Below are 26,665 nucleotides of genomic sequence, written 5' to 3' on the forward strand. Positions count from 1 at the left end.
GATACATTTCAAAGCTAAGAGGTGTCAATTACACCCATCAAGAGACATTTTTGAATTGAATGGGTTCTTCTGCTACAAGAAGGTGTGAAGTAGCTAAATCCTGGGCCATTGTCAGTCACCACAGTGAGGAAGATCTGTGTCTCCCAACAGAAGCAAGATGTGAGAGACTTTTAGCTTAAAAGGTAGCTCTCTTGAAAGAGAGAGAGAGAAAGACCCAGTACAAAGCATCACCAAACCTGTCCAGCTGACAGCTGGGAGAAAATCCAGCAAGCCAAAAGGAAGGTGCATTGCTGTGAATTCTATACTTCAACATGTGCAGCAGAGAATTGGAAGTGATCCCCGGTCTTCAAATTAAATTTCAACCAACAGAGAAATCTACAAACACCCCAGGCCTGCAACGTTAAAGAGAGATTGAATTCTGATAATATTCAACAGGTTTACCGTGAACCCTGAAACCCACCTCACTTTAAACCACTAATCCTTTTTCTACTCTATCTGTCTTATGTGTGTGTGAGAGTGCATGTGTGTGCGAGTGAATACTTGAGTGAGTGCAGTTTGACAATTTCGGGATAAGGTTTATTGCTCAATAAATAATTAATCTTCTGTTTAAAACCTACAAGAAAACCTGTCGCAATCTGTTTATTTGACAAATAAAACACAAAGGGGCTAAAACCCTAATAACTAAAACACTTGCTGCGGTCAGGTGGGAGTTGAACAGTGGGGACCACCCACACCCCTCACCACGTCACTGACTTTTGTGTTGTGCTCACTGACCTACATTGACTCCTGGTTAATTATTTTTAAATTTAGGGATACAGCACTGAAACAGGCCCTTCGGCCCACCGAGTCTGTGCCGACCATCAACCACCCATTTATACTAACCCTACATTAACCCCATTACCCTCTCACATCTTCCCTCAATTCCCCTACCACCTGCCTATACTAGGGGCAATTTACAATGGCCAATTTACCTATCAACCTGCAAGTCTTTGGCTGTGGGAGGAAACCGGAGCACCCGGCGAAAACCCACGCGGTCACAGGGAGAACTTGCAAACTCCACACAGGCAGTACCCAGAATTGAACCTGGGTCACTGGAGCTGTGAGGCTGGTTAAGCATGGCCTTGATTTTAAAATTCTCATCCTTGTTTTCAAATCCCTCCATGGCCTCACTGCTCCCTTTCTCTGTAATCTCTTCCTGCTCCACAACTCTCCAAGATATCTGAGCTCCTCTAATTCCGGCCTTGTGTGAATTCCTGATTTTAATGACTCCACCATTGGTGACTGCGCCTTCCGTTCCACTCCCAAGCTCTCGAATACCCTCCCTACACCTCTCCACCTTGCTTTCCTCTTTTAAGACACTACTTCAAACTACACTCCAATCCTATCTGCATATCAAAGAAAGTTTCGAAAAATTTAGTCAGAATTCCTGCTATATCCTCGCTGAACTCCTTCAACAGCCTAGAATCCATGCCATCTGGTCTGGGTGACATCACTTGAGTTATACCATTATTTTCAGAACCAATTCCTTTTCTTCAATTATCCCGAAGAACTGTTCATATCCTCCTCTGGTCCACTGATATTGTCACTTCCACTGACACACAATATTTATTTAATATCACCTATATATCTTTATTCTCCATAACTAGATTTACATCTTCATCCTTGAACAATCCTACCCTCTAATTATTCCTTTACTTTTAATATGCTTACAAAATTTCCTCCTGCATTGTTTTATATTATACACTAGTTTGTTTTTCATATTCCTCTGCCACTTCTAGCTTCCCTATTCACCTTCCGAATAAAATTTCTCGGTCCTCATGATATTCTTTAGTATTGTTAGCCCTAGTTTTATCATATGTTTCTTGTTTCATTTTAATCTTTTTTATTCTTTCATGGGATGTGGGCGTTGCTGGCAAGGCCAGCATTTGTTTTTAGTTTTAGAGATACAGCACTGAAACAGGCCCTTCGGCCCACCGAGTCTGTGCCGACCATCAACCACCCATTTATACTAATCCTACACTAATCCCATATTCCTACCACATCCCCAACTGTCCCTATGTATTTCCCTACCACCTACCTATACTAGGGGCAATTTATAATGGCCAATTAACCTATCAACCTGCACGTCTTTGGCATGTGGGAGGAAACCGGAGCACCCGGAGGAAACCCACGCAGACACAGGGAGAACTTGCAAACTCCACACAGGCAGTACCCAGAACTGAACCCGGGTCGCTGGAGCTGTGAGGCTGCGGTGCTAACCACTGCGCCACTGTGCCGCCCATTGCTGTGGGTCTGGAGTCACACGTAGGCCAGACCAGGTAAGAACAGCAGATTTCCTTCCCAAAAGGTCAGTAGTGAACCAGATGGGTTTTTTACGACAATCGATGATAGTTTCAAGGCACCATTACTGAGACTAACTTTCAATTCCATATTTTATTAATTGAGTTTATTAATCAATTGAATTTAAATTCCACCAGCTGCCATGGTGGGATATGAACCCCTGTCCCCAAGGAGTTATCTGGGCCTCTGGATTACTAGTCCAGCGACTATTTATCCATGAAACTCTATCCTTTGCACTATTTTTGTCTAATAGGAATATATTTATTTGTAGTCTATTCATCTCGTATTTGAGAATTTCTCATGACTGATCCATTTGCTATTCTTTCTGCTCAATTGATTTGGAGTTCATAACTTCATAGTCATTTAAATCACCTAGATTCTCCCTCGATTAATGCAAACTAGAAGAATTTAATAGCCTTTATTGTGGCAAAGAAAAAACTCAATATATAATCTGTATTTCACAAATTTTGCTATAAGGAATTAACATTCATCCAGGTCATAGATATTTGCATTGTTACAAGCTGAATATGAGTAATTATCTATTATAATGAGAAAACACATTTATAGGTCAGGTGAGTTATCACACAAATAATTGTTTGAAATAATACTTATTCAGAATGGGCAAACTTGGCATTGGCACCATGTTAATTTTATGCTATAGATGAACAGGTAAATCTAGTTATGAAAGATGAAGGTATGACTAAGATATTAAATATTTTGTATCAGTTATACTACAGAATCTCTGGTTTAACTCAAGTTTCAGAGCAAGGTCACTTGGAGGATGACAGTGAGCAAACCTGTACAAGTGTTTGAGTTTGCACAAGGGGCTACATTTTGTCTGGGTAGAGTGAGGCAGCATAACTTTGTGCTGTTACCCACATACCTACAGAAGAATTGCTATGTTAAACATCCCCTGTGCACACAACTTTGATTCATTCCTGGCATTGAGTCCTTTTTAAAGAAAAATTGAATGAAGCATTAGAAGTGTTTTATTATTTTATGGGTTTTGAAACCATGGGTATTATATAGCAAATATAAAATTGAGATAATAAGATGCTTAGACTTCTCACAAACACAGCTATCAGCAGAGTACGTCTCCAGAGTCTTTACTTAGTTACTATATGGACTTTACGAAATCGATAGTGACATTTCTTGATACAGATGTAATTAGTGATGCAAACTAATAGCTAAAAAAACATAAAAAGTAGAGGATGACAAAAAGGCCAAATCACCTCGTATGAATGAATATTAATCCACATTTCATAATTTTGCTACAATTACTTGATATTAATACATAAAGCTATAATATTGTTAAAGTTCAAACAACCCGAGCCTTTACATCATATGTGAACCTGTAATGATGCATGAGTCTATGAGGCCTAGGCTTCATGTTTGGAGACGTACATGAGTATCCTAGGGTTTGTAACAAATGATTACAGGAATATCAATCTCAAAGTGACCTAACATTAACCTTTCACTGAAACCTCAAGGCCAAACAACCGAACAATGAGCAGCGGCTGAGTCCAGCTGAGAAACAAAAAATCCGCTCCCCTTGGTGCTGAAACTGGTCACAGCTAATGCCTCCCAAAATAGAAGTGGACACACAGATCCTGAAATGTGACTGGGAATTTATATCGGAATAAACTACACAATGCAGCAGTGATATCAGCAAGAACAATTTCCCTGCTCTTCGGTCAGTTTTGTTACAATGAAACGATTGCACCAACCTTCATCCCCCCAGTACCGCGTCTCGAAGAATTCAGCGGCGAATGTGCTGTAGGATTCTTGGTGCTGCTCTGTCCCGGCTTCCTCTAGCTGTAGCCCGCTCTTCTCCAGCTCCTCCAGGCCCATCCTCCCAGCCTCCGGCTGCCGCCCTCCCGGACTCCCCGCTAACGTTTCCTCGGCTGGATTTGCAGAAGCAGGGCAGAGAAGCAGAGAGGCGACAAGCAGCAAGATGCCTGCCATGGCAGCGGCAGCGAGTATGGAGATCTGCCTGAGGATGGGGACTGCCCCTGACGAGTTTATTTTTAAATGGTTTCTCTCCGAATCTCCAGGTCCCACTGCTGCACACACACGCACCCTTAGCAATGTCATCCTTGCAGGCCATCAGTGCGCATGATCCACCCCCTCTTCCCGCCCCCCCAAAGCACTGCTGCTGACTTGCAATGTTAACGCTAAGACTTAGCATTTTCTGTTGCAACACAGCTTATTGCAGCAGTAAAACACATCACCATAAAGCATTGAGATTGCTCCTGCAATCTTTTGTACCACTGTGATCATCATCTCATCCATAGCACGATGAATATCATTTCTTTGGCCGGGAGTCTTCTGCCGGCAGTGAACCCTTTCTCCCTTCTTCAGCATTCTCATTGCACCTATAACCCCACACTCTGACCTCTTACATTCTCTGGATCTTTTCATTGGGAACTGTCAGCGTGATATCAGGGACCTCAGTTTCTCCGTTACCCTCACGACAACCTATCTTCCTCCAAACTTGCAGCACTCAGTTTGCTCAGGTCCAACCCTAACATGGTCCTAAAACCTGAAAACAAAGGTTGCACTATTCTCATTTGGTTAACCAACCTCTACCTTAGAGTCTGAACACCAACTCTCTCACATCACCTCCTCCCTGCACCAGGTTCATAACCCCATCAAGTCATCTTGCCAAGAATGTCGCTCACCTCATCTCCTCTGAAGTTCTTCTCTCAGCAGCCTTCAGCCTCCTCATCTCTCAATCCTGCACAGCCTACTTTCACCCCCCCCCCCCCCCCCCTTCCAAGATCCATAAACTGGACTGGCCTGGTAGACCCATCGTTTCTGCCTAATCTTGCCCCATAGAACTAATTTCTTTCTATCTTGATTTTTTTTCTCTCCTTGTCAGTCTCTTCCAACACCATTCGCCATTCCAGTTTACTAGCCCTAATTATTTTCTTTGCACCATGACTTCCAATCCCACAACACCTCCATCCTCCACCAGGATGTCCTGAGCATGCTCTGCTCCTTCCTCGAGTACCTATCCACTTTCCTCTGCCTGGATCTACACCTGTACTCACATTGAACAACTTTTCCTTTGACACTCACTTCCTCTAAATAAAAAGGGTTGCTATTGGAACCAATATGGGCCCTATCTATGATTTCCAAAATTCCTTAGATTAGGGAACATAATCTTGCCCCATAGAACTAATTTCTTTCTATCTTGATTTTTTTTCTCTCCTTGTCAGTCTCTTCCAACACCATTCGCCATTCCAGTTTACTAGCCCTAATTATTTTCTTTGCACCATGACTTCCAATCCCACGACACCTCCATCCTCCACCAGGATGTCCTGAGCATGCTCTGCTCCTTCCTCGAGTACCTATCCACTTTCCTCTGCCTGGATCTACACCTGTACTCACATTGAACAACTTTTCCTTTGACACTCACTTCCTCTAAATAAAAAGGGTTGCTATTGGAACCAATATGGGCCCTATCTATGATTTCCAAAATTCCTTAGATTAGGGAACAGTCCCATCAGATTGGAAGTTGACAAATGTTACACTGATTTTCAAGAAAGGGAGAGAAAACAGGGAACTACAGGCCAGTTGATTGGGAAAATGCTGGAATCTGTTATTAAGGAACTCTTAACAATGCACTTAGAAAAGCACAGTATGATTAGAACAAGTCAACATGGCTTTACTAAAGGGAAATCCTGTTTGACAAATTTATTAGAGTTTTTTGAGGATGCAACTAGAAGGGTAGCTAAAGGGGAACGAGTAGATGTAGTATACCTGGATTTCCAAACGGCATTTGAGAAGATACCACACAAAAGCTTAATAGGCAAGATAAGGGCTCATGGAATTGGGGGTAATATATTAGCATGGATAAATGATTAGTTAACAGACAGGAAGCAACGAATGGGCATAAACGGGGCATTTTCAAGTCGGCAGGCAGTAAATAGTGGAGTGCCGCAAGGATCAGTGCTGGGGCCTCAGCTATTGGCAATCTATATAAATGACTTAGATGAAGAGAGAGAGAGTAATGTATCTAAGTTTGCTGATGATACAATGATAAAGGAAAAGTAAGTTGTGGGGAAGACAGAGAGGCTGCAAAGAGATATAGACAGGGTAAGTGAGTGGGCAATAAGATAGCAGATGGAGTATAATGTAGGGAAGTGTGACGTTATGCAATTTAGTCATAAGAATAGAAATGCAGAATTTTTTTTTAAAAGGTGTCCAACTTTTAAGTGTCGATGTTCAAAGAGACTTGAGTGTACTTGTACAGGAATGCAGAAAGTCAACATGCAGGTACAAGAAGTAATTAGGAAGGCAAGTGGCATGTTGGCCTTTATTGCAAGGGGTTTGGAGTACAGGAATAAGGAAGTATTCCTACTGTCATGCCAGGCCCCCACCTGCCAAGAATGAGGCACATTCATTTTGTCATGAACATTGATTTTAAACTGTTACTGGAATGAAGAAAGGACTTGTTAAACAGAAAAGACATTTGCATATTAACAGAATGTGCTTGGAAGTACAAAGGACCATTCCCTGACACGTTCAACCCACAATGGACCTTGGTCACCAGGCATTGTGTCAGAGGAGCATTCCAGAGATGTCTAAGGTGAGACAATCCAAGACGTGGTCAGACCAGTTAGTCACATGACTAACCTGCTTGGCAACCTGGGTTTTTTCTGAATTGTACTAACAGTTTGAACTGAGGATGTCTGTTTCCTCCTGGTCTAAGAAGATCTATCTCCTGTCTGCTCCCATCTCTTTCTCACAAGCTTCTGAATCCACTGAAGCCACATGAACCCCAAGAGAGAAAAGTCTCCTACAGCGAACAAGGTTTAAGAAAAATATTGGGCCCCAACGAAAAGCAAGATCTACCTACAAGCAAGGACTCCACAGTGAGCTCAAAAAACCGTAATACAAAAACTCTTCAGATATTGCCTAAAACTTCTCACTTTATTTTTTCTTCTGCTCTTTTTTGTCTCTATTTGCATGTGTGTATCACATATGCATGCTACTGTGGACGCGTTGTGTATCCATAGGTGTCAAGTTTAATAAATTTCAACTTTTCTTCTTTAAACCTAAGAAAACCTGTTTGTGCTGGTTTCTTTGCCTGAGAATTGGAAAGCAGTGAACATGGATTCACCAAGGGGGAGCTAAAAACACGGTGTGTTTAAAATTAAACCCTGTTACGGTAAGACCATGTGAAGGCTGACAGGGACCCCTAGACACCTTTCTCATTGGATCGTAGCACTACAATTGTACAGGGTTTTGGTGAGCCCACATCTAGAATACTGTGTGCAGTTTTGGTCTCCACATTTAAGAAAGGATAGATTTGCATTGTAGGCAGTGCAGCAAAGGTTCACTAGATTGGTCCCTGGGATGAGGGGGTTGTCCTATGATGAGAGACTAAGTAAATTGGGCCTTTATTCTTTGGAGTTTAGAAGAATGAGAGGTGATCTCATGGAAACATACAATATTCTTAAGGGCCTGGATAGGGTAGACACTGAGCGATTATTTCCACTGGTCGGGGAATCTAAAACACGTGAGCACAGTCCCAGGATAAGGCACCAATCATTTAGGACTGAGATGAGAAGAAATTACTTCACTCAAAAGGGTTGTGAATCTTTGGAATTCTCTAACCCAGTGGGTTGTGGATGCTCCATTGTTGAATATATTTAAGGCTGGGATAGATAGATTTTTTTGTCTATCAGGGAATCAAGGAATACGGCGAATGGGCAGGAAAGTGGAGTTGAATCCTAAGATCAGCCATGATCATTTTGAATGGCAGAGCAGGCTCGATATGGTCTACTCCTGCTCCTATTTCTTGTGTTCTGTCTTTTTGTGGGATATGTAGAACATTCTTTGTTCCAGTCGTACTCAGGTCCCCTCCCTCACCTCTTTTTCTGATATATTGATGGCTGTCTTCACCCCGAACTGGAAAATTTCATTAACTTTCTTTCCAATTTCAAGCCTTCCCTTGCTTTCACTTGGTCTAGACCTGAACTCTTCCTTTCCCGTCCTCAAATTCTCTGTCTCCATTTCTGGGGATGGGCCATTGATCAGTATTCACTATACGCTCTCTGACACCCACTGCTACATCGACTACACTTTGTCACACACTGTTTCCTGTAAGGACTCTTTTCCATTCTCCCAGCTGCTCTGTCTCCATCTCACTTGTTCTGACAATGCCACCTTCCATACCAATGTTTCCAATATGGCTTCCTTTTTCCTCAACCAATGATTCCGCTTCCACCCCCCACCTCTACCCACTTTGGTTGACAGGGCCCTCGACTAAGTCTGTTCCAATTTCCTCTCTCACAGAGCCCCAATAGGGTTCCCCTTGTTCTCACCTCCCACCCACCAGCCTCCATTTAACAGATCATCCCCCACCATTTCTGCCACCTCCAGCGTGATGCCACCACCAAACAAATCTTCCCCTCCCCCTTTCAGCATTCCAAAGGAACTGTCCCCTCTGCAATACCCTGGTCCACTCCTCAGTCACCCCAACACCCTATCCCCTTTCCATGCAAACGGAGGTGCAACGCCTGCCCTTTTCCCTCCTCTCTTCTCACCTTCTGGGGCCCCAAACACTCATTCCAGGTGAAACAGCAATTTACTGGTATTTCTTTCAGTTTAGTATACTGTGTCTACCTTGGGGAGATCAAATGCAGATTAGGTGATTGAATTACGGTACACCTCTGCTCAGTCGCCAAGTGTGTCTCCGAGCTTCTGGTCACCTGTCCATTAATTCACTGGGCCATTCCCACTCTGACCTCGGCTTTCTATCCTGTTCCAATGAAGCTCAAGGTAAGCTCGAGGAGCAGCACCTTATCTTTCGATTAGGTATGTTACAGCCCTCTAGACTCAGGATTAAGTTCAACAATTTCAGCAATGGTTATGATAAACTGCTCCCATTTTTCAGAAAGCAGCTGTTAATGGTTCTGCTAGTTTCCGTTTACACCTCTTCGAGAACCATCTTTTGTTTCTTTACTTGTCCAATTATAATCTCCTTTTGCTTTGCATCATCATCCCTTTTGTTATTTAATCTCTCCTGCCTTCCACCCCATCATAGGCCTTCCCTTTGTTCCTTCCCCAGCTCCCCTTTCCCTGTCACTGTACTTGCTTAAAACCTATTACATCTCTAACTTTTTCCAGTTCTGGTGAAAGGTCATTGACCTGAAATGGTAATTCTGTTTCTCTCTCAACAGATGCCGTCTGACCTGCTGAGTATTTCCAGCATTTTCTGTCTTTATTTCCCTATGAAGCAGAGACTGGATATTTGCTTGTAACAGGAAAGCAAATTTCAGCAGGAGAATCATCAGCAAGCTGCTGAGAATGATAATGGGAAAGACCTAGGAACAGACTGTTTTTCTGAATTTGGGGTTATGTGAAAATCAAGAGAAAAGGTGAAGGGAAATTAGCAAATTGTTCCCTTACAAAAATAAGTAAATCTGTACTCATGAACAGCTGTGTGAAACGATGCTATGTCGGAACTTCTGTAACGGGATATTTCAAAATTTGAACACTCCCTTCCCTAAGTCAATTATTTTCTAATTCAAAATTGATTAAAAATTGGTTAGGGCTAACTTGCATATTTAGTTCCAACCTCTTTCATACAAAACATAAGACCACGCTATATGTTAAGACTGCTTTCTTACAAAATTACAAAAGTTCTAAGTAAGCGAACCTCTCAAATCGTGACAAGGACCAACATGGGGGTCAATGTAATTTTTTTATAGATTGTCTATTAGTATTAATCAAGGAAAAGGTAAAAAGATATAAAAGGAACTATATAGAACCCTAGAAGCTTACAGTGCAAAAGAAAACCATTTGATTGTTTGAGTCCGTGCTGGCTCTTTGCTAGAATAATCTGCAACTAATCCCACTGCCTTGTGGTCTGTCCATAGCCTTGTAACTTCCTCGGCTTCAAATAATTATCCCATTTTCCCCTTGAGATGTAATGTCCCTGCCTTGACCACACCCTGTGGGAAAGCATTTCATGTTTCAATAACCCTCTTCAAAAATAAATTTCTCCAAACATCTCTCCTCACTTCATGGCAATTTAAAGTTGATGATTCATCATTACTGACTCAACTAGAGGAAATGGTCACTTCACATTCACTCTATCAGACTTATTCATAGCTTTAAAAACCTCTTCAATCTTTCTGATCCAGTGGTAATAGTCCTGGAAGTTATTAAAAATGTTTAAACATCATCTTTTGGAGAGATATGTTGCCATGTGGCCAATTCAACTAACAGACCTGAAAGGAAAGGTGTATGCCAGGAATAGTATCCACAGCTTAAATAACTACCCTTTGCAAGAAAAGTTTTGTTTTCAGTTTGTTAAGAGTTTGGGGGGAAAAAAACCCTTGTTGAGGCTACTTTTGGACCTGATCTCCAAATTAAATTAAATCCCATTAAATTAATGTGGACTTCATTAGATTTGTCCTTATACTGAGTTGATTGGAATGATAAATCAGTGCCTCAATATAATTTGATTTTTAATTGTAAGAACATAAGAAATAGGAGCACGAGTCAACCATTCTGTCAATCGAACCTTCTCCACCACTCAATAAGATCATGGCTGATCATCTACTGCAGCTACACCTTCCTGTACTATTCCCCAATTCCCTTATCATCCAAAAATCTGTTGCTCTCTTACCTGAATATACTCAATGACTGAGCATACACAGCCCTATGGGATAGAGAATTCCAAAGATTCACAATTCTTTGAGTGAAGAAGTTTCTCATTTCATAGGCATGTTTATATGGGTAAGACTAATTTTTTTTTTAGCCTCATTCATACAGGTACATATTCAGCATAATACAAAAAATCATTAACATGTTATCATGAAATTAAAAACAGACAAAGAAAGATTATATTTGGCTATCCTCAAAGGGATACCGTCATTCAAACAACTCCTGTACTGAATCCATAATCAAAGCAAAAATAATCCATGTCTAAGTCAAGCTAATTGTTGTTCATTTCAAAGTTCAAAATAATAATCAAGGGGGCATCCGATGTCAAAAATTTGAATTTGTTCCTTCTATGAAGACAGAAAATCCAATCAGGAAACATAAATACAGACAGAGCCAGAATACTTGCTTCGTAACGTAATCAGTTAACAGATAATTGATGTGGCTGCTATATTGGATCTAACTAAACAGCACACGTTACTAGCACAGTGTACCAGTAAATTTCCCATTGCTTGCTCAAACAAGACCATCCTACTTGTTAGGCATTGCTGTGCAGGATTATTTGGAAATTAGTGGAAAGAATCTCAGTCTCCAATGGCAGTGAATTGTACTAGAGAGGTGTGGGGGAAAATCAGGGTTCACCTTTCCTCCTTGCTTTCTCAGCACCAGAGTTGGAATGAAATATTCAGAATACAGTGCTTTGGTAGTGAGCAAGTGACTTAACTAAGTTTTCTGGTTATAATATGAATTGAGAAATTCAGGGTTGATATTTCAATATTAAAAGTAAAGCTACATGAAGGATACTCAAACAAAATGGGATGACAGTATTCTGTTTTTGTCAACATTTTATTGGTACAATTGTGTGCATATTCAGCATTGATTAGCACACCTAAATAAATACTATTAGCAGCAATGTACCACAATGCAAATTTAGTAGGGTTGGTACAATATTTGATGCAGGAATTGCAGGCAGTCCTCGACATAACCTTGAAGTGCTAAATAACGATAATCATAAAAGCATCACATGACTAACATCACATTGGGGGTGGGGGTGGGGGGCGTGGAGGAACAAGCTTCCTGATTTAACAGTGAGAAATTTCATAATGGCACCACAGAATAACAAATTACTGTACCCAATTATCATTTTAAAAATACAATCCACCGAACATTCATCAGTCAGATACAACTGTTGTGATTGACAATTCAATACTGGTATTTTACAATTTATACCTGAAAATTATTCAAGTATCGTCCCTCAAGGGTGTTTGTTTCCAATGAAAACAATAAAAATATACTGATCTAAGAATAAAGTAAATATGAATAAATGTAGCTAAAAGTATATATATATATATATATATATATATATCATGTTAGAATCTGTCTTTAAGGAAACTCAATTTCAAACTTTTCTGCAGAAATATTCTATTTCAACTTAAGGATTTAGTTGAATGAGATTCCTTCCTATGCAGTCACATGACAATGACCTTGTTTCACTATGGTGCTCTACTAAAGTGGAAACAATCATTAATCTAAAGGAAAACATTGTGCACAGTAAGGAGTAGGATCAATTCTTCTAAATTACAAAATTGTTTGGTCAGGGACCAGTTGTTAACTGTGATATAAGGTCTAAAAGCCAAGACCAAAGTACGGAAAGTCCTCATCAGGGAACTCCTCTTTGCTGACGATGCTGCATTAACATCTCACACTGAAGAGTGTCTGCAGAGACTCATCGACAGGTTTGCGGCTGCCTGCAATGAATTTGGCCTAACCATCAGCCTCAAGAAAACGAACATCATGGGGCAGGACGTCAGAAATGCCCCATCTATCAATATCGGCGACCACACTCTCGAAGTGGTTCAAGAGTTCACCTACCTAGGCTCAACTATCACCAGTAACCTGTTTCTCGATGCAGAATTAAACAAGCGCATGTGAAAGGCTTCCTCTGCTATGTCCAGACTGGCCAAGAGAGTGTGGAAAATGGCGCACTGACACAGAACACAAAAGTCCGCGTGTATCAAGCCTGTGTCCTCAGTGCCTTGCTCTACGGCACTGAGGCCTGGACAACGTACGTCAGCCAAGAGCGACGTCTCAATTCATTCCATCTTCGCTGCCTCCGGAGAATCCTTGGCATCAGGTGGCAGGACCGTACTACCAACACAGAAGTCCTCGAGGCGGCCAACATCCCCAGCATATACACCCTACTAAGCCAGCGGCGCCTGAGATGGCTGGGCCATGTGAGCCGCATGGAAGATGGCAGGATTCCCCAAGGACACATTGTACTGCGAGCTCGTCACTGGTACCAGACCCACCGGCCGTCCATGGCTCCGCTTTAAAGACGTCTGCAAACGCGACATGAAGTCCTGTGACATTGATCACAAGTCGTGGGAGTCAGTCGCCGGCGATCGCCAGAGCTGGCGGGCAGTCATTAAGGAGGGGCTAAAGCGTGGCGAGTCAAAGAGACTTAGCAGTTGGCAGGAAAAAAGACAGAAGCGCAAGGAGAGAACCAACTGTGTAACAGCCCCGACAACCAATTTTATCTGCAGTACCTGTGGCAGAGTCTGTCACTCTAGAATTGGCCTTTATAGCCACTCCAGGTGCTGCTGCACAAACCACTGACCACCTCCAGGTGCTTACCCATTGTCTCTCGAGACAAGGAGGCCAAAGAGAAGAGGTGAATCCCAAAATTAAATGACTGAGAACTTTTCAACTCGGAAATTTGTGGCCTACTTATTAAAAACATAATGTACCATAGTTGAGAGCAATCCTGAAGGCTCAGTGGGTAAATACCAGGCCATGTGCTCAGGAAGGTTCTGGATGTGTACATTTGGTCTGGGCTGACAGCCAATATCCACAAATGGCCTCAGAGCACCCAGAATAGGATCTGGGGTGACGGTTGGGGGTAGGGGAGGGGGAATGGGGGCATAAGATCAGAAACCACTGTCCCAACTCCAATTTGGTACTGTGACCCTGGATGGAGGAAGACATGTGTTTGTGTGTGCACATGAGGTAAGGACAGGGTGAGGCTCAGCTATTATGCCATCCATGGTCAAAAAGCCTGCTGACATATTCAATACAGAATTCCACAGAAATAACAGCCACTTGGGCTTTGCAGTGGAGGGCTCTCAGCATCAGTGGAACTGTTCCAAAATGCCTCAATGCCTGCAGGGGAGGAGTAGAAAGAGTAAGGGAACATATTCTGAGCATTTATTATGTCTCATTGACAATTTTGTGTATGTTCCATTAAAACACAACTTGAGAAATATCAAAATGCTTGTGAGGAGCTCAAAATTATCTTTCAGTGATAACCATGTGTGCTGAAAATGCACTCAGTGTTTTACAATACTTAAACTACAAAGTTTACCAAATGTTAATACTTAAAATGTTAACAAATATTAAGGCCTGTTTTCACTGTAAACACTCTGCTTCACATTTCTATTGATCTTGTATTTTGTTACTTCAAAAACAAGTCAATGATGTAACTCAAAAGTAAAGGTAGCATTCTGAAAATATCAATACTACTTTACATACTGCCTGAATCATTCAGATCCAATCATCTCTCAAAGGCTACCATTGTTACAAAATTTTAAGAAAAATCCTACTTTTTAAAATAAAAAATACTTAACTCACCCACAGCACAAAACAAAAGCAATACTTAAAATCAATTGTTCTAATGGCCCACCTTAAGCTGCAGTTTTTACATCAATACAATGCAATTGTCTTTCTATGCAAAAATGGCATTATAACTCAACAGTAAAGTCACCAATTTGATGGTGCATCCAATTCATGCAGGCAATAGAAGTACCTAGTCACATACCATTTAGGCTTTACACCAGCTACATTTTAACTGGATAGCCCGAGAGGTATCTAAACTTAATTTTTGATACCTGTAAGCTAATAAATATCCAACTGTTCTGTTGGCGCTTCACTAACTTAAAAATATAATTGATATTTGCATGTGTGCAGTGCTCTACTTTGCTAGACTGGCTAGCAATGTAGAGCCAGTGGTATAAACGGTACCAATCCAAAGTGGTTTACCACTGTAAAATAATACCTGCAGTATCACAAGGCCAAGATGCTGTAATACTAGATTGGTTCTGAACACTTAGAGAAATAAAAAAAATTCCACATTAATATTAATCCATGCCTTAATTTTGTCATCAGCTAATTTGTGTTAGACTCCTCTAAGATTTTGCCTGCATTTACTCTGCATTACAATAATCCCACTAATTAACACACCAGCATGCTTATCCACTGGTATAATTACCAGCAACCTTATATCTATTTTTTGTCATACTTTTGCACTCAGGTGTTAATTTGGATGTTTATTTTTAGTGATGCTTCAGTTTCAACATTTTTTTCTAGGGTTTTTTGTGTTAAAGTATAAAATGGGCTTAAATTGGATAAAAAAAACATGATTCAGCCAGGAAAAAAAAATTCCTGCAACAATCGTACAGATGGGACTTTAAATGTATATGTGCACAAATCATTTCAGGTTGCAGGGCAGGTTGAGAAAACATACGGGATCCTGGGCTTTATAAATAGGGGCATTGAGTACAAGAACAAAGAAGTTACAATAAACCTGTATAAAACACTGGTTTGGCCTCAGCTGGAATATTGTGTCCAGTTCTGGACACAACTCTTTAAGAAGGATGTTAAGGCATTAGAGAGGGTGCAGAAAAGATTCACGAGAATGGTTTCAGGGATGAGGAACTTCAGTTATGTGGTTAGGTTGGAGAAGCCAGGATCTCCTTGGAGAAGAGAAGAATAAGAGGAGACTTGATAGAGATCTTCAAAATCATGAGGGTCTGGACAGAGTAGATAGGGAGAAACTGTTCCCATTGACGGATGGATCCAGAACCAAAGGTCAATGATTTAAGGTGATTGGCAAAAGAAGCAACGGCAACATGAGAAAAACTTTTTTATGCAGTAAGTGGTAAGGATGTGGAATGCACTGCCTGAGTGTGTGGTCAACGCAGATACAATCGAGGTCTTCAAAAGAGAATTGGATAATTGTCTGAAGAGAATTAATTTGCAGGGCTACAGGGAAAAGGCAGTGGTGTGGGAGTAGGTGAGGTACTCCTGCAGACAGCTTGCACAGACATGCAGGACTGAATGGCCTCCTTCTGTGCTGTAACCATTCTATGATTCTAAAAATTAGGTTAATATTCACAATTATATGGCAACAATAAATCATGTTATTCACCAAAGTGAAGCACAATCCTTTTCAGAGATATGTTTATTATGATACATAGTTCATACTAAAGACCTCGAGATCTTCTCATGTTGTAGGCATTGAGGGGGATACAAAATTTATAAATCATTGCAGAATTTAATTAGTTATTTGAGAAATATCACAAGTGTTGTGGCAAAGTAACAGAAAACACAATGCTTTGCCTGAATTAAGTCACGATTTACAAACTTATAAAACTAAAAAAGTTCAATGTCTAAATTTAAACTAGAGTTGCCATGGAAGTGGGCACACTTTGGTTAATAGTGTCTATTCAAAGTATTTCTTCTTATTGAGAAGGAATCTGAATCTGGGAAGTTGCACTGCTCATTCAACCATGTCATTCATAACTCAGGTGAGATATAGCATTGACAGATTGCAATCATATCCTCTCTAAGTCAATAGTTTTTCGATCAGCGGTGTGTACATACAAGATAAATATGATAGCAATTTGTCAATGCTGTGCACCTTCAACAAGGATACCTAAAAATGGAGATCATGGGATGTTTCTGAGCAATCCAGATTAATGACAAACCTTAAAGCTGATAAATGTCCTCTATAGGGCATTGCAGAAATATGTTTACATTCAAAAAGACAGGATAGAGTCTTTTAGGGTAACCATCAAGAAGTAACAAGAAAAATAACCATTTACATAGTGTCTAATCAGGACATCCCAAGGTGCTTTGTAGTGAATGAATTACTTTTGAAGATTAGGCAAACACAGCAGCAAATTTACACCCAGCAAGATCTCACAAACAGAAAATGAGGTCAGTGACAAATTAAAATAAAAGCAAAATATCGCAGATGCTGGAAATCTGAAATAAAAAACAAAGTGCTGGAGATACTCAGCAGGTCTGACAGCATCTGTGGAGAGAGAAGCAGTTAATGTTTCTGGTCCGTGACCTTTCATCAGAACTGGCAAAGGTTAGAAATGTAATAGGTTTAAAGCAAGTGAAGCGGGGGTGGGGGGGGGGGGGGGACGGGGGAAAGAACAAAAGGGAAGATGTGTGATAGGGCAGAATGCAGGAGGGATTGACTGACAAAGAGATCATGGGGCAAAGGTAAAGGGAGTGTGCTAATGGTATGGTGAAAGACAAAGCATTAGTGTAGAGAGAATGTTAATGACAGAATAATAAACAGCTGTGTCCAAAAGCACAAACATGAAAAACCAAGTTTAAGGCAGGCACATGGTTAAAAAAAATGACAAAACAAAATAAAATAAAAATTAAAAAAGGGCCAGTCATGCTCTGAAATTATTGAACTCAATGTTCAGTCCAGAAGGCTGTAGAGTGCCTAATCGGAAAATGAGGTGCTGTCCCTCAAGCTGGAACACTGCAGCAGGCCAAGGACAGAAATGCAGGCAGGGGTGCAGGTTGGTGAATTAAAATGGCAAACAACCAGAAGCTTGGGGTCATGCTTGCGGACTGAGCGGACTGATTAATCTTTTTGGTGTGGTAGGAGGGAACGTTCACATGGACTCCTGGAGAATCCTGCTTATTTTTGAATAGTGTCATGGGATCTTTTACATTTACCAGAACTGCACATTTAATGACCACAGATGAAAGTTGACACTCTCACAGTACTGCACAGAAGTGCCAGCTGAGATTATCAGGTAAATTTTACAAATTTGCAGGCCCGATGGGAAACGCCTGTGATCATTGATCTGTCTACACAAATTCCTGATAAGAATTCTGAGTAGGCAAAGCTCCGTGCCTGGTGTGAAAATTCTTAAAACTATCCTTTATGTACTAGTATGCTGGAGCGGGACTTCAGCCCAGTATCTTCCACCTCACCAAGCAAGAATGTTGCTGACCTTGTCTTGGTGACATAAACTAGTAGTATTTGCAGGCAGGCACAATGCTTTTCAAAAGCAAAAAATGCAGTTTATTAGATTGAGTCCATTTTCTTCTGCATTTTAAGTGGCCTTCACTTGTTTATCATTAATCTGGTTCTCAGTGGATTATATGCATTGTACAATGTATACTAGTAAACATTATTTTAAAAGATACTTTGCTTTCTAAACTGACTGTGCTGCAATGCATGAGCTTGACTTAGCTGTACTGATACAATTTATTTATATATATTTATATTATTTACTCAACGTTTGGTAAAATATGGCAAGACTACTGTATGGGTCATTTTCTACCAAACGCTGACTTCTTCCACAACAGATAGAAAAGAGAATTGCTTTCTTCTCTGCAAAATTAAAATCTACTCGGTCCAATTGTTAATAGTTTGTTGCACAGAATTTCACATCATAATTTAAAAAGAATTTCCTCACAATAACTGAGTGGGTGAATGCAATGCATGGTGAGATCCTGAGCCATACAGACCAGAAAGGTCCTATGTTCAATCTCTGGTTGGTCTTGAGTCAGCTCATTTTGGTCCAGGCTGTGCTGCAAATGCCTTCAAGTAGCCCCAAACTAAAGAAAGGCGAAAATAATCTAGTATGTTACCTGCTCCAAATCATTATCCCTGCTGGAAAGTATAACTGTGCAGATGTTAGGTGCAGAAAGGACTAGGCTCCACTGTTACCACCCTCCCACTCATATCTGGAAGAGAAGTACAAATGAGAACAGCATTTCTTCCAAAATAAAAAATGTTGGCTATGCAGATTAGTTCAATTAACATCCTATAAAGATATGTAAATATTTTGGCTGGGGTCCTTTGTCAGACAGTTCAGGCTCAATATCTTATCAGAATATAAAAGCCAAGAGTGCTGTATCTCTAAACTAAACTAAACTAAACATATAAAAGCAATGTGAAGTATTGGATTCCACACTATTGAAATGATGCTGAGGCTTTCCAGAAGGTACAAGGTGTGTTCACGAGGATTCTGCCTGGTATAAGGTAACATAAATATGAAGAAATATTTGATTTTTTTTTAGGAAAATGTAGATTATGGGTGATAGAGGGTTTAAAATTACGAAAGGATGGGATGTGGCAGATAGAAGTAGCTCAGTAGTTGAGGGATCAAAATCAAGGGACGAAGATTAAATGTAAGAGACTTAGAACAGAGGGCAGAAGGGCCTCTTTATAGAGTAGTGAGACTGTACAATTGACTTCCAGGGATAGTGGTCAAGGCACAAATTATGCCAACTTCCTAAATTAAATTGGATGAAGTAAAAGGAGTTGAAGAAATGTGACAGCAGGGTAGGTAAATGTGATTAGACTATTTGCTCATGTGAAAGGTAAATACCAACAGACTGGTTAGTTCAAATGGCCTGTTTCTGTATTGTAACATTTATATATTGGTATGCAACAGTCTCTTTCTGTGTTGTTTGATGTGTGCATTTCTAGCATTTTCTGTTTTTAGTTAAGGATCCAGCATTGATGTTATTTTCATCTCCATAGAATCCCTCTACAGCTGGGGTTTTTTTAGCCAGTACTTGACTCTTTGCAGTACCCTTTTATTAAATGGCAATAACACTATTGTCAGAAGGCTACCAATCATAGTGGTAAATGGCCATTGCACTTAACTGTTCTGATGATGTCTATTGTGCATCTGAATCATAAAATATCCAACATCATTGCTGTTTGATTTTGTTCCAAACCTTATGATTAAGGTTTTTTGCCTAAAACTTAATCCCATGGTAGTGTTGAACTACATATGTATATTAACTGGAGTAAATGATTACCGTTCCACCATTTTGGATTACATGGTATTGCAGCTTGTGGGAAACAAATTCCTGAAATTCATTAAAGGATTTCTTTAAAAATAGACTCAGTTCCCATGAAAGTTAAAAACATTTCATAAAATACCATGGGATCCAAATTGATGTTTTAAATATAGATTTTGTACCAGACATCTGGTAAATTATTTCATATTGTGGTAATGTACACCTCCACACTTTTGTATTAAGCACCTGAATATTTGCCTCAATGGCCCACACACTGTACTAAATCCCAAAGTGACAGCTCTCAACTTTCTACCATATTGTTGTAACTGTCTTCTATTTTAGATGAAGGAATCAATTCCACCTCTGAAAACACATAACTTTAAAAACCATCCTAATTTCTTTAGATAAACCTTGATTTAAAAGCGTATTATTTACAATAGAGCATTTAATCACAGCATCTTTCACAATTTTTTGGCATCAGTGTCACTAACTAGTAACTGCAGACATCATCAGAAAGATCTGGTCGATACCGTTCTGGAAAATTATGAATGAGCCATTTAGGAGGTCTACTGTTCTCAACATGCAAGTCACTTAATACTGTAATATTACCCATATATTTGAGAAACGGGATAATCTAATGTTGCAAATTAAGTTATCTTACTACAAGACATCAGCGCTGGGAATTTCCTTAGAGGTTCTCCCAATTGACGACTGTTTAAACTTCGGTGAGAACCATGATTACACAGCCTCTCTGGGATTGCCATTAGAGTTACGAAGGCCGATAGCAAAATCCCTCCTCCCAAGGAAAATCTCGAATAAAGTCTCTACAAACCAAACCAGTCCTAGTACATTTTTCTATCGGAAACATTGCTGACAAACCGAAACCGTCATACGAGCCTTACTGTAGGACTAAACAGTTCCGCAAAACATTAATCACGTATGTATAAAACATTAATCATGTAGTAAGGTATAATTTCCTCAAGCTATTGTTTAGCGCACTATAGAAAGTGAGTAATATTTAACTTAAAAAACTTTAGATTTGCTTCCTAAAAATATCATTTTAATATAACGTTTGTGCCATTATACTACCATTTACATAACGCTAATTTTTTATTTTATTTAGAGATACAGCACTGAAACAGGCCCTTCGGCCCACCAAGTCTGTGCCGACCAAGAACCACCCATTTATACTAACCCTACAGTAATCCCATATTCCCTACCACCTACCTACACTAGGGGAAATTTACAATGGCCAATTTACCTATCACCTGCAAGTCTTTGGCGGTGGGAGGAAACCGGAGCACCCGGCGAAAACCCACGCAGTCACAGGGAGAACTTGAAAACTCCACACAGACAGTACCCAGAATTGAACCCGGGTCCCTGGAGCTGTGAGGCTGCGGTGCCACGGCGCCACTGTGCCGCCCCTAGTTGAACATCAGCAGTCAAAATGATGTACATGAACTGTACAAGAAAATACTGCATGGCAAAAATGTCTAGTTTTACAGTAAAATGTTAACATTGTCGATACAATTCTGCCAAATTCTTTGAAAATAGATTTAAATGAATACAAGGCCCTTTGTCAATTTTCCTTTTGAAACAAAGAATTACTTTTGTTTTTCTACCTGCAGGATGGGGCAAACATTTCATTCCGTGTTGTAGCATTCTATGATTCTATCAATTGTATCAATTAGGCATAAACATTTGGTCAAGGTCTTGTCTTGATTTAAAATATACTTAGATGTGGGAGTATTTTGTGGGGACATATAACTTTATTTAATACAAATCTGAATTTTGGGTATAGCAATCCCACGTCTAGTTGTATTAAAGTGGCTGCAGAACTTTTGCTGAAGTTTTTTTAAAAAATACTACTGTAAGTTTATTGTCTTTCAAATAAAACTCGACCAGCAAAATGTAATGGCTCAGAAATAGCTCTGGTTATACAAAATGACTGTTTTCCATAGTCCTATCAAAATATTCTCCAAAGCATAGTGCAAATATATCCAGACTGTTTTCTTACAATTAAAGTGTACAGCACTTATTGTGAATGGCCTTTTCAACGAAGCAAACCGTCACACTTTTTCATTGGCGACACTCATTACAGAGGCAGTATCAGAAACTAAGTTTATGCTGACCCTTGTAAAGCATCTCCTTCCTGATTAAAGCAGGAAAGTAATGTAAACATCAGTACGATAAAAAATAAATACATTTTTATGAATCACAATGAAGTGTAACGGACTGCGCACATTGATGCTGCTTTGTTTGACATTCAAGGAAAGGAATGTAAGCAGACAAAAGGCACACAGAGGCCCTGGTCCAGTTCTCCCAGCTGATCGAAGCTGCGCTTTCACAGTTCCGTCATCAAAAGACGTTTCATTATCTTCTCCCGATCCAATTCACGCCTCGAATTATCGGCACTGTAAACAATGGAAAATCAACTTGTTACACATCATTTTCCTCCAACATTGCCCAAATGTTGTATAACAATAATATTTACTGCGATTTTGTTATCAGTAATAGTTATTGCTTGTTAATTCACATAACTATAAATTCCTGTAGAATGCTAATAATTGATTTGTTGGGGTATGTCAAAAATTCTTGCTTAATCAGCAGCGCAAGAGTTAACAAACCCTGAACAACAGCACTCATAACTCCGCTACTACTTTGATGATGATACAGGGAGCAATGGCAGAAAACAGAGTGTTTACCAACACTTTAAGTTTAAATATATATTTTACAAATTTTGGGCTCATCCATTTGTGAAACTAGTGCCAACATGTAGCATAGCTGCTTCTACCCAACAAAATGTGCCTTAGCTGTAACCTTGATAAAACGAAATCCCTTGTATGCCAATGTGGTATTTACCAGCCAGCATGTGGCCAAGCAAACATTTTGCATTCTTCATATTTAAAATTAATTTTTCAATGCAAATGTAATGTTTAGTACAAACTATTTGTTGTTTAAAAAAAAGTTCTCACATATGCATTGTGCCTTTAAAAACATACAGATGTTGTGCTGATACTTGAAGATTAAAAAAACTTTTAAAAAAACTTTTGATCCTTTTATATTGGCCAAAGCAATCTGCTGCAAACTGGTTAAAAAAAAGGTAAGATTTTTCCTGTCTGCCAATTCCAAACATCATCAAAGACAAAAATAATCAGATTTTGGGTACAGGCTCATTACAATACTAATTTATAATTTTTATTGCAGATTTTCAGTATTTGCATTTCTTTTTATCATCATCACCCCCTGGTTACATGGGTCTATTTTCAGAGTTTGCAGGCACATGTACAGTGGATTCACACAAAATTGGACTGAATCTGATGTCCTTTGCCATTACTGAATGTGGTGGTACTGAATATCGCCCCCTTATTACAAGGTTTATCACTTTAAGTGATAAAAAGAACCAGAGAATTTTCTGCAAGAGTCATGTAAATCCATTCTCAAACTCTGAACTATTCATAAGGCATCAGGTTTGGTTTCAATATATAGCACCCCACAGGTTTTTAAATTGAAATTCTAGAACATGCCAGGAGTACACTATAAAAATTTTACAATACAGAAACAGGCCATTCAGCCCAACAAGTCAAAGCCAGTGTTTTTGCTCCCGAGTCTTCTCTCTCCTTATTTCATTTTCCCTTAACAACATATCCATCTATTCCTTTCTCCCTCATGTACTTAGCTAGCTTCCCCTTAAATGCATCTGTGCCAATCGCCTCAATCACTCCATGTGGTAGTGCGTTCCATATTCTCACAGCTTGGAGTAAGGAAGTTTCTCCTGAATTCCTTGTTTGATTTATTAGTGACTATCTTATACTGATAGCCCCTAGTTTTGAATTCCCCCAGAAATGGAAACATCTTCTCTACATCTACCCTTCATCATTTTGAAGACCTCGACTAAGTCACCTCTGAGTCTTCTCTGTTTGAGAGAAAACAGCCTCAGCTACAAGGCTGAAGGATTCTGGCTTTACAAATTAAAATCACTATATACAAAAATGCAAATTTTTCAATTCATTTACAGTTTCTGTAGTTTATGGTTAAGTCCATTATCATTCTTTCCATGGTCTTTAAATATATGGTCTATGAAGGAATCCCATATGAAGTTCCATATTCTACATGCATTTTTGTAGTGATCTTGTGCTAGATTTAAATGTTTCGTAGCAATTTCATTTTGCTTGTGATATAATTAATTTTTTTATAAAGCAGTATGTATTTAGGTAGCATGCAATAGTGTTTGCTTCCGGCCAGTGGGCCTTTTTTATTTTACATCACATGACTAGAGGAGCTAGGTTTTAAACATTATGGTTTTTGACCACAGTGTAAGGTCACCAGACAGGATTTACTGAGAAATATTGTTCATTAGAATACAATATCTTGTATTAGTGTGTTGTAATATTTACAGGTTGGTAGATTTCCTGAAAAGTACGTGACAATGCCTGCAATGATCTAGTAGATAAAGTCCACTCAGTGTAGCACTGAGCCATACAGACCAGAAGATCTAGACTCAATTCCTGGTCTGTCCCATGATGGCTGATCTCAGGGAGTTGGAGTCACTTAGGAAGAATTAAACTCTCCTGGGGCTCCTGTGTCTGATCTTTCATGGCCGATTTTAATTGTGAGGTTTGGGCATGGATGTTGGGCGAGATCGGATCTAACTGTAATGCCTTCCACAGTTGAATAATTCACCAACACTCACTATGTAGGCGCACAGTTGAAGTATGGCCATTTGAACAGGTGCCCTTTCCTCATAGCCCTGCAAATTTTTCCCTTCAAGTACTTATCCAATACTTGCAGAGTAGGAAGGCACATATGGCAGCTATACATTCTGATGTAACTGGGCTTACATAGGGGTGGATTTTAATTCCTGGGCAATAGGACGGAGCCAATAGAGTTCGCGCCTGAGTCTCCATGGAAGGTTTTGGTTAATTTTAATGGCTAGGCCTTATTTACATCCCACTGGGAACTGCCCAGCTTCAGGCAAGTCATATTCACAACACCTGGAGGCTGCCTATTGGCATTCAGTCAATGTGGGGGGGGAAATTGGGGTCATGTCACATGGGGATGGGAGGAGCCCAGGGGATCATAGGTTCAGATTTTCACTGTGGGGCCTAAAGAAGCATTCCTGCTTCACCTGGCCCCACTATTGAAAGTCTTCAACTTGTCTTAGAGGATCTCCTCTTCATTGGTTCATGGGGCACTGGCACCAATACTGGGGAAAGTGGTAGCTGTACCATTGGGACGATCTAGACCTGAACCATGCTGGGGCCGGTGTTCTAGTGAGCTGCATAACTAGGGAAGTAGAGAGGGTTTTAAACTGAATAGTGGGGGCAAGGGATCAAATTTGGGAATATATGGTAAATCAAGGAGTAGAGACAAGGCAAGAGAGAAAAGTATTAATATGGGAAATGATAAACAGACTGACAGGAAGGGACAGAGCATACAAATCTAAGAGTAAATCAACAGATAAAGGCTAGAGGTTACAAAAATAATAAAAGGACAAAACTAAAGGCTCTGTATCTGAATGCACATGGCATTCGAAACAAAACAGAGAACTGAGAGCACAAATAGAAATAAATAAGTACGATCTGATAGCCATTACAGAGACATGACTGCAGGACAACATAGATTGGGACCTGAATATTGAAGGGTACATGGCATTTAGGAAGGACAGGAAGCTAGGAAAAGGTGAAGGGATAGCTCTGTTAATTAATGATGGTATTAGCACAATAGAGAGGGATAACCTAAGTTCAGGAGACCTGGATGTAGAAGCAGTTTGGGTAGAGATGAGAAATCATAAAGGCAAGAAGTCACTTGTGGGAGTGGTGTACAGGCCACCTAACATTAACCACACTATAGGAGAGAGTATAAAGGAAGAAATAATGGCAGCTTGTCAGAAAGGTACAGCGATAATTATGGGGGATTTTAACCTACATATAGACTGGTAAAATCAGATGGTCAGAGGTAGCTTAGATGAGGAGTGCATAGAATGTTTTCGGGATAATTTCTTGGAATAATACATTCGGGAGCCAACCAGAGAGCAGGCGATACTAGACCTGGTATTGTGCAACGAGATAGGATTAATTAATGCCCTCATAGTTAAGGCACCACTTGGTAGCAGCCATCATAATATGATTGAATTTTACATTCAGTTTGAGGGAGAGAAGTGTAGGTCCAAGACCAGTATATTAAACTTAAATAAGGGCAATTATGAGGGCATGAAAGCTGAGCTAGCTAAAGTGAACTGGCAAATCAGGTTAAGGGATAGGTCAATAGAGATGCAGTGGCAGACATTTAAGGGGATATTTCAGAATACACAGAATAGATACATTTCAACGTGAAAGAAAAATTCCAAGGGTGGGACTCGCCATCGATGGTTAGCTAAACAGTTAAAGATAGTATCAAATTTAAAGAAAAAGCCTATAATTGTGCAAAGATGGGAGGCAGGTCAGGATTGGACAGAATATTAAATACAGCAAAGAATGACTAAAAGATGATAAGGAAGGTAAAATTAGAGTACAAGAGAAAGCTACCTAGAAATACAAAAACAGATAGTAAGAGTTTCTAAAGATATTTAAAAAAGAAAAGAGTTAACAAAGTGAGCGTTGGTCCTATAGAAAGTGAGTCTGGGGAATTAATAATGGATAATAAGGAGATGGCAGATGAATTGAACAGATATTTTGCATTGGTCTTCACTATTGAGGATACAAGTAACATCCCAGTATTAGCTGTAAGTCAGGAAATGGGAGGGAGGAACTCAAGAAAATTACAATCACCAGAGAAGTGGTACTGAACAAATTGT

At 39.9% G+C, this 26,665-nt stretch overlaps 2 protein-coding genes across 2 annotated transcripts in view; both read right to left on the bottom strand.

Annotated features, from left to right (window-relative positions):
• Positions 1–4,367, bottom strand: part of LOC137346777 (DOMON domain-containing protein FRRS1L) — a 56,916-nt gene extending 52,549 nt beyond the window's left edge. The window contains exon 1 of the mRNA XM_068010612.1: positions 4,068–4,367. Within this exon, the coding sequence (XP_067866713.1) occupies positions 4,068–4,305 (238 nt within the window). The 5' untranslated portion in view covers positions 4,306–4,367. The remainder of the gene's footprint in view (positions 1–4,067) is intronic.
• A 17,814-nt stretch (positions 4,368–22,181) lies between these two features.
• LOC137380761 (band 4.1-like protein 4B) overlaps positions 22,182–26,665 on the bottom strand; it is a 45,766-nt gene continuing 41,282 nt past the window's right edge. Inside the window, exon 6 of the mRNA XM_068053082.1 lies at positions 22,182–22,283. Coding sequence (XP_067909183.1) covers positions 22,214–22,283 — 70 coding nt within the window. The 3' untranslated portion in view covers positions 22,182–22,213. The remainder of the gene's footprint in view (positions 22,284–26,665) is intronic.

This window comes from Heterodontus francisci, chromosome 2 (assembly GCF_036365525.1).
Source record: "Heterodontus francisci isolate sHetFra1 chromosome 2, sHetFra1.hap1, whole genome shotgun sequence".
NCBI lineage: Eukaryota > Metazoa > Chordata > Chondrichthyes > Heterodontiformes > Heterodontidae > Heterodontus > Heterodontus francisci.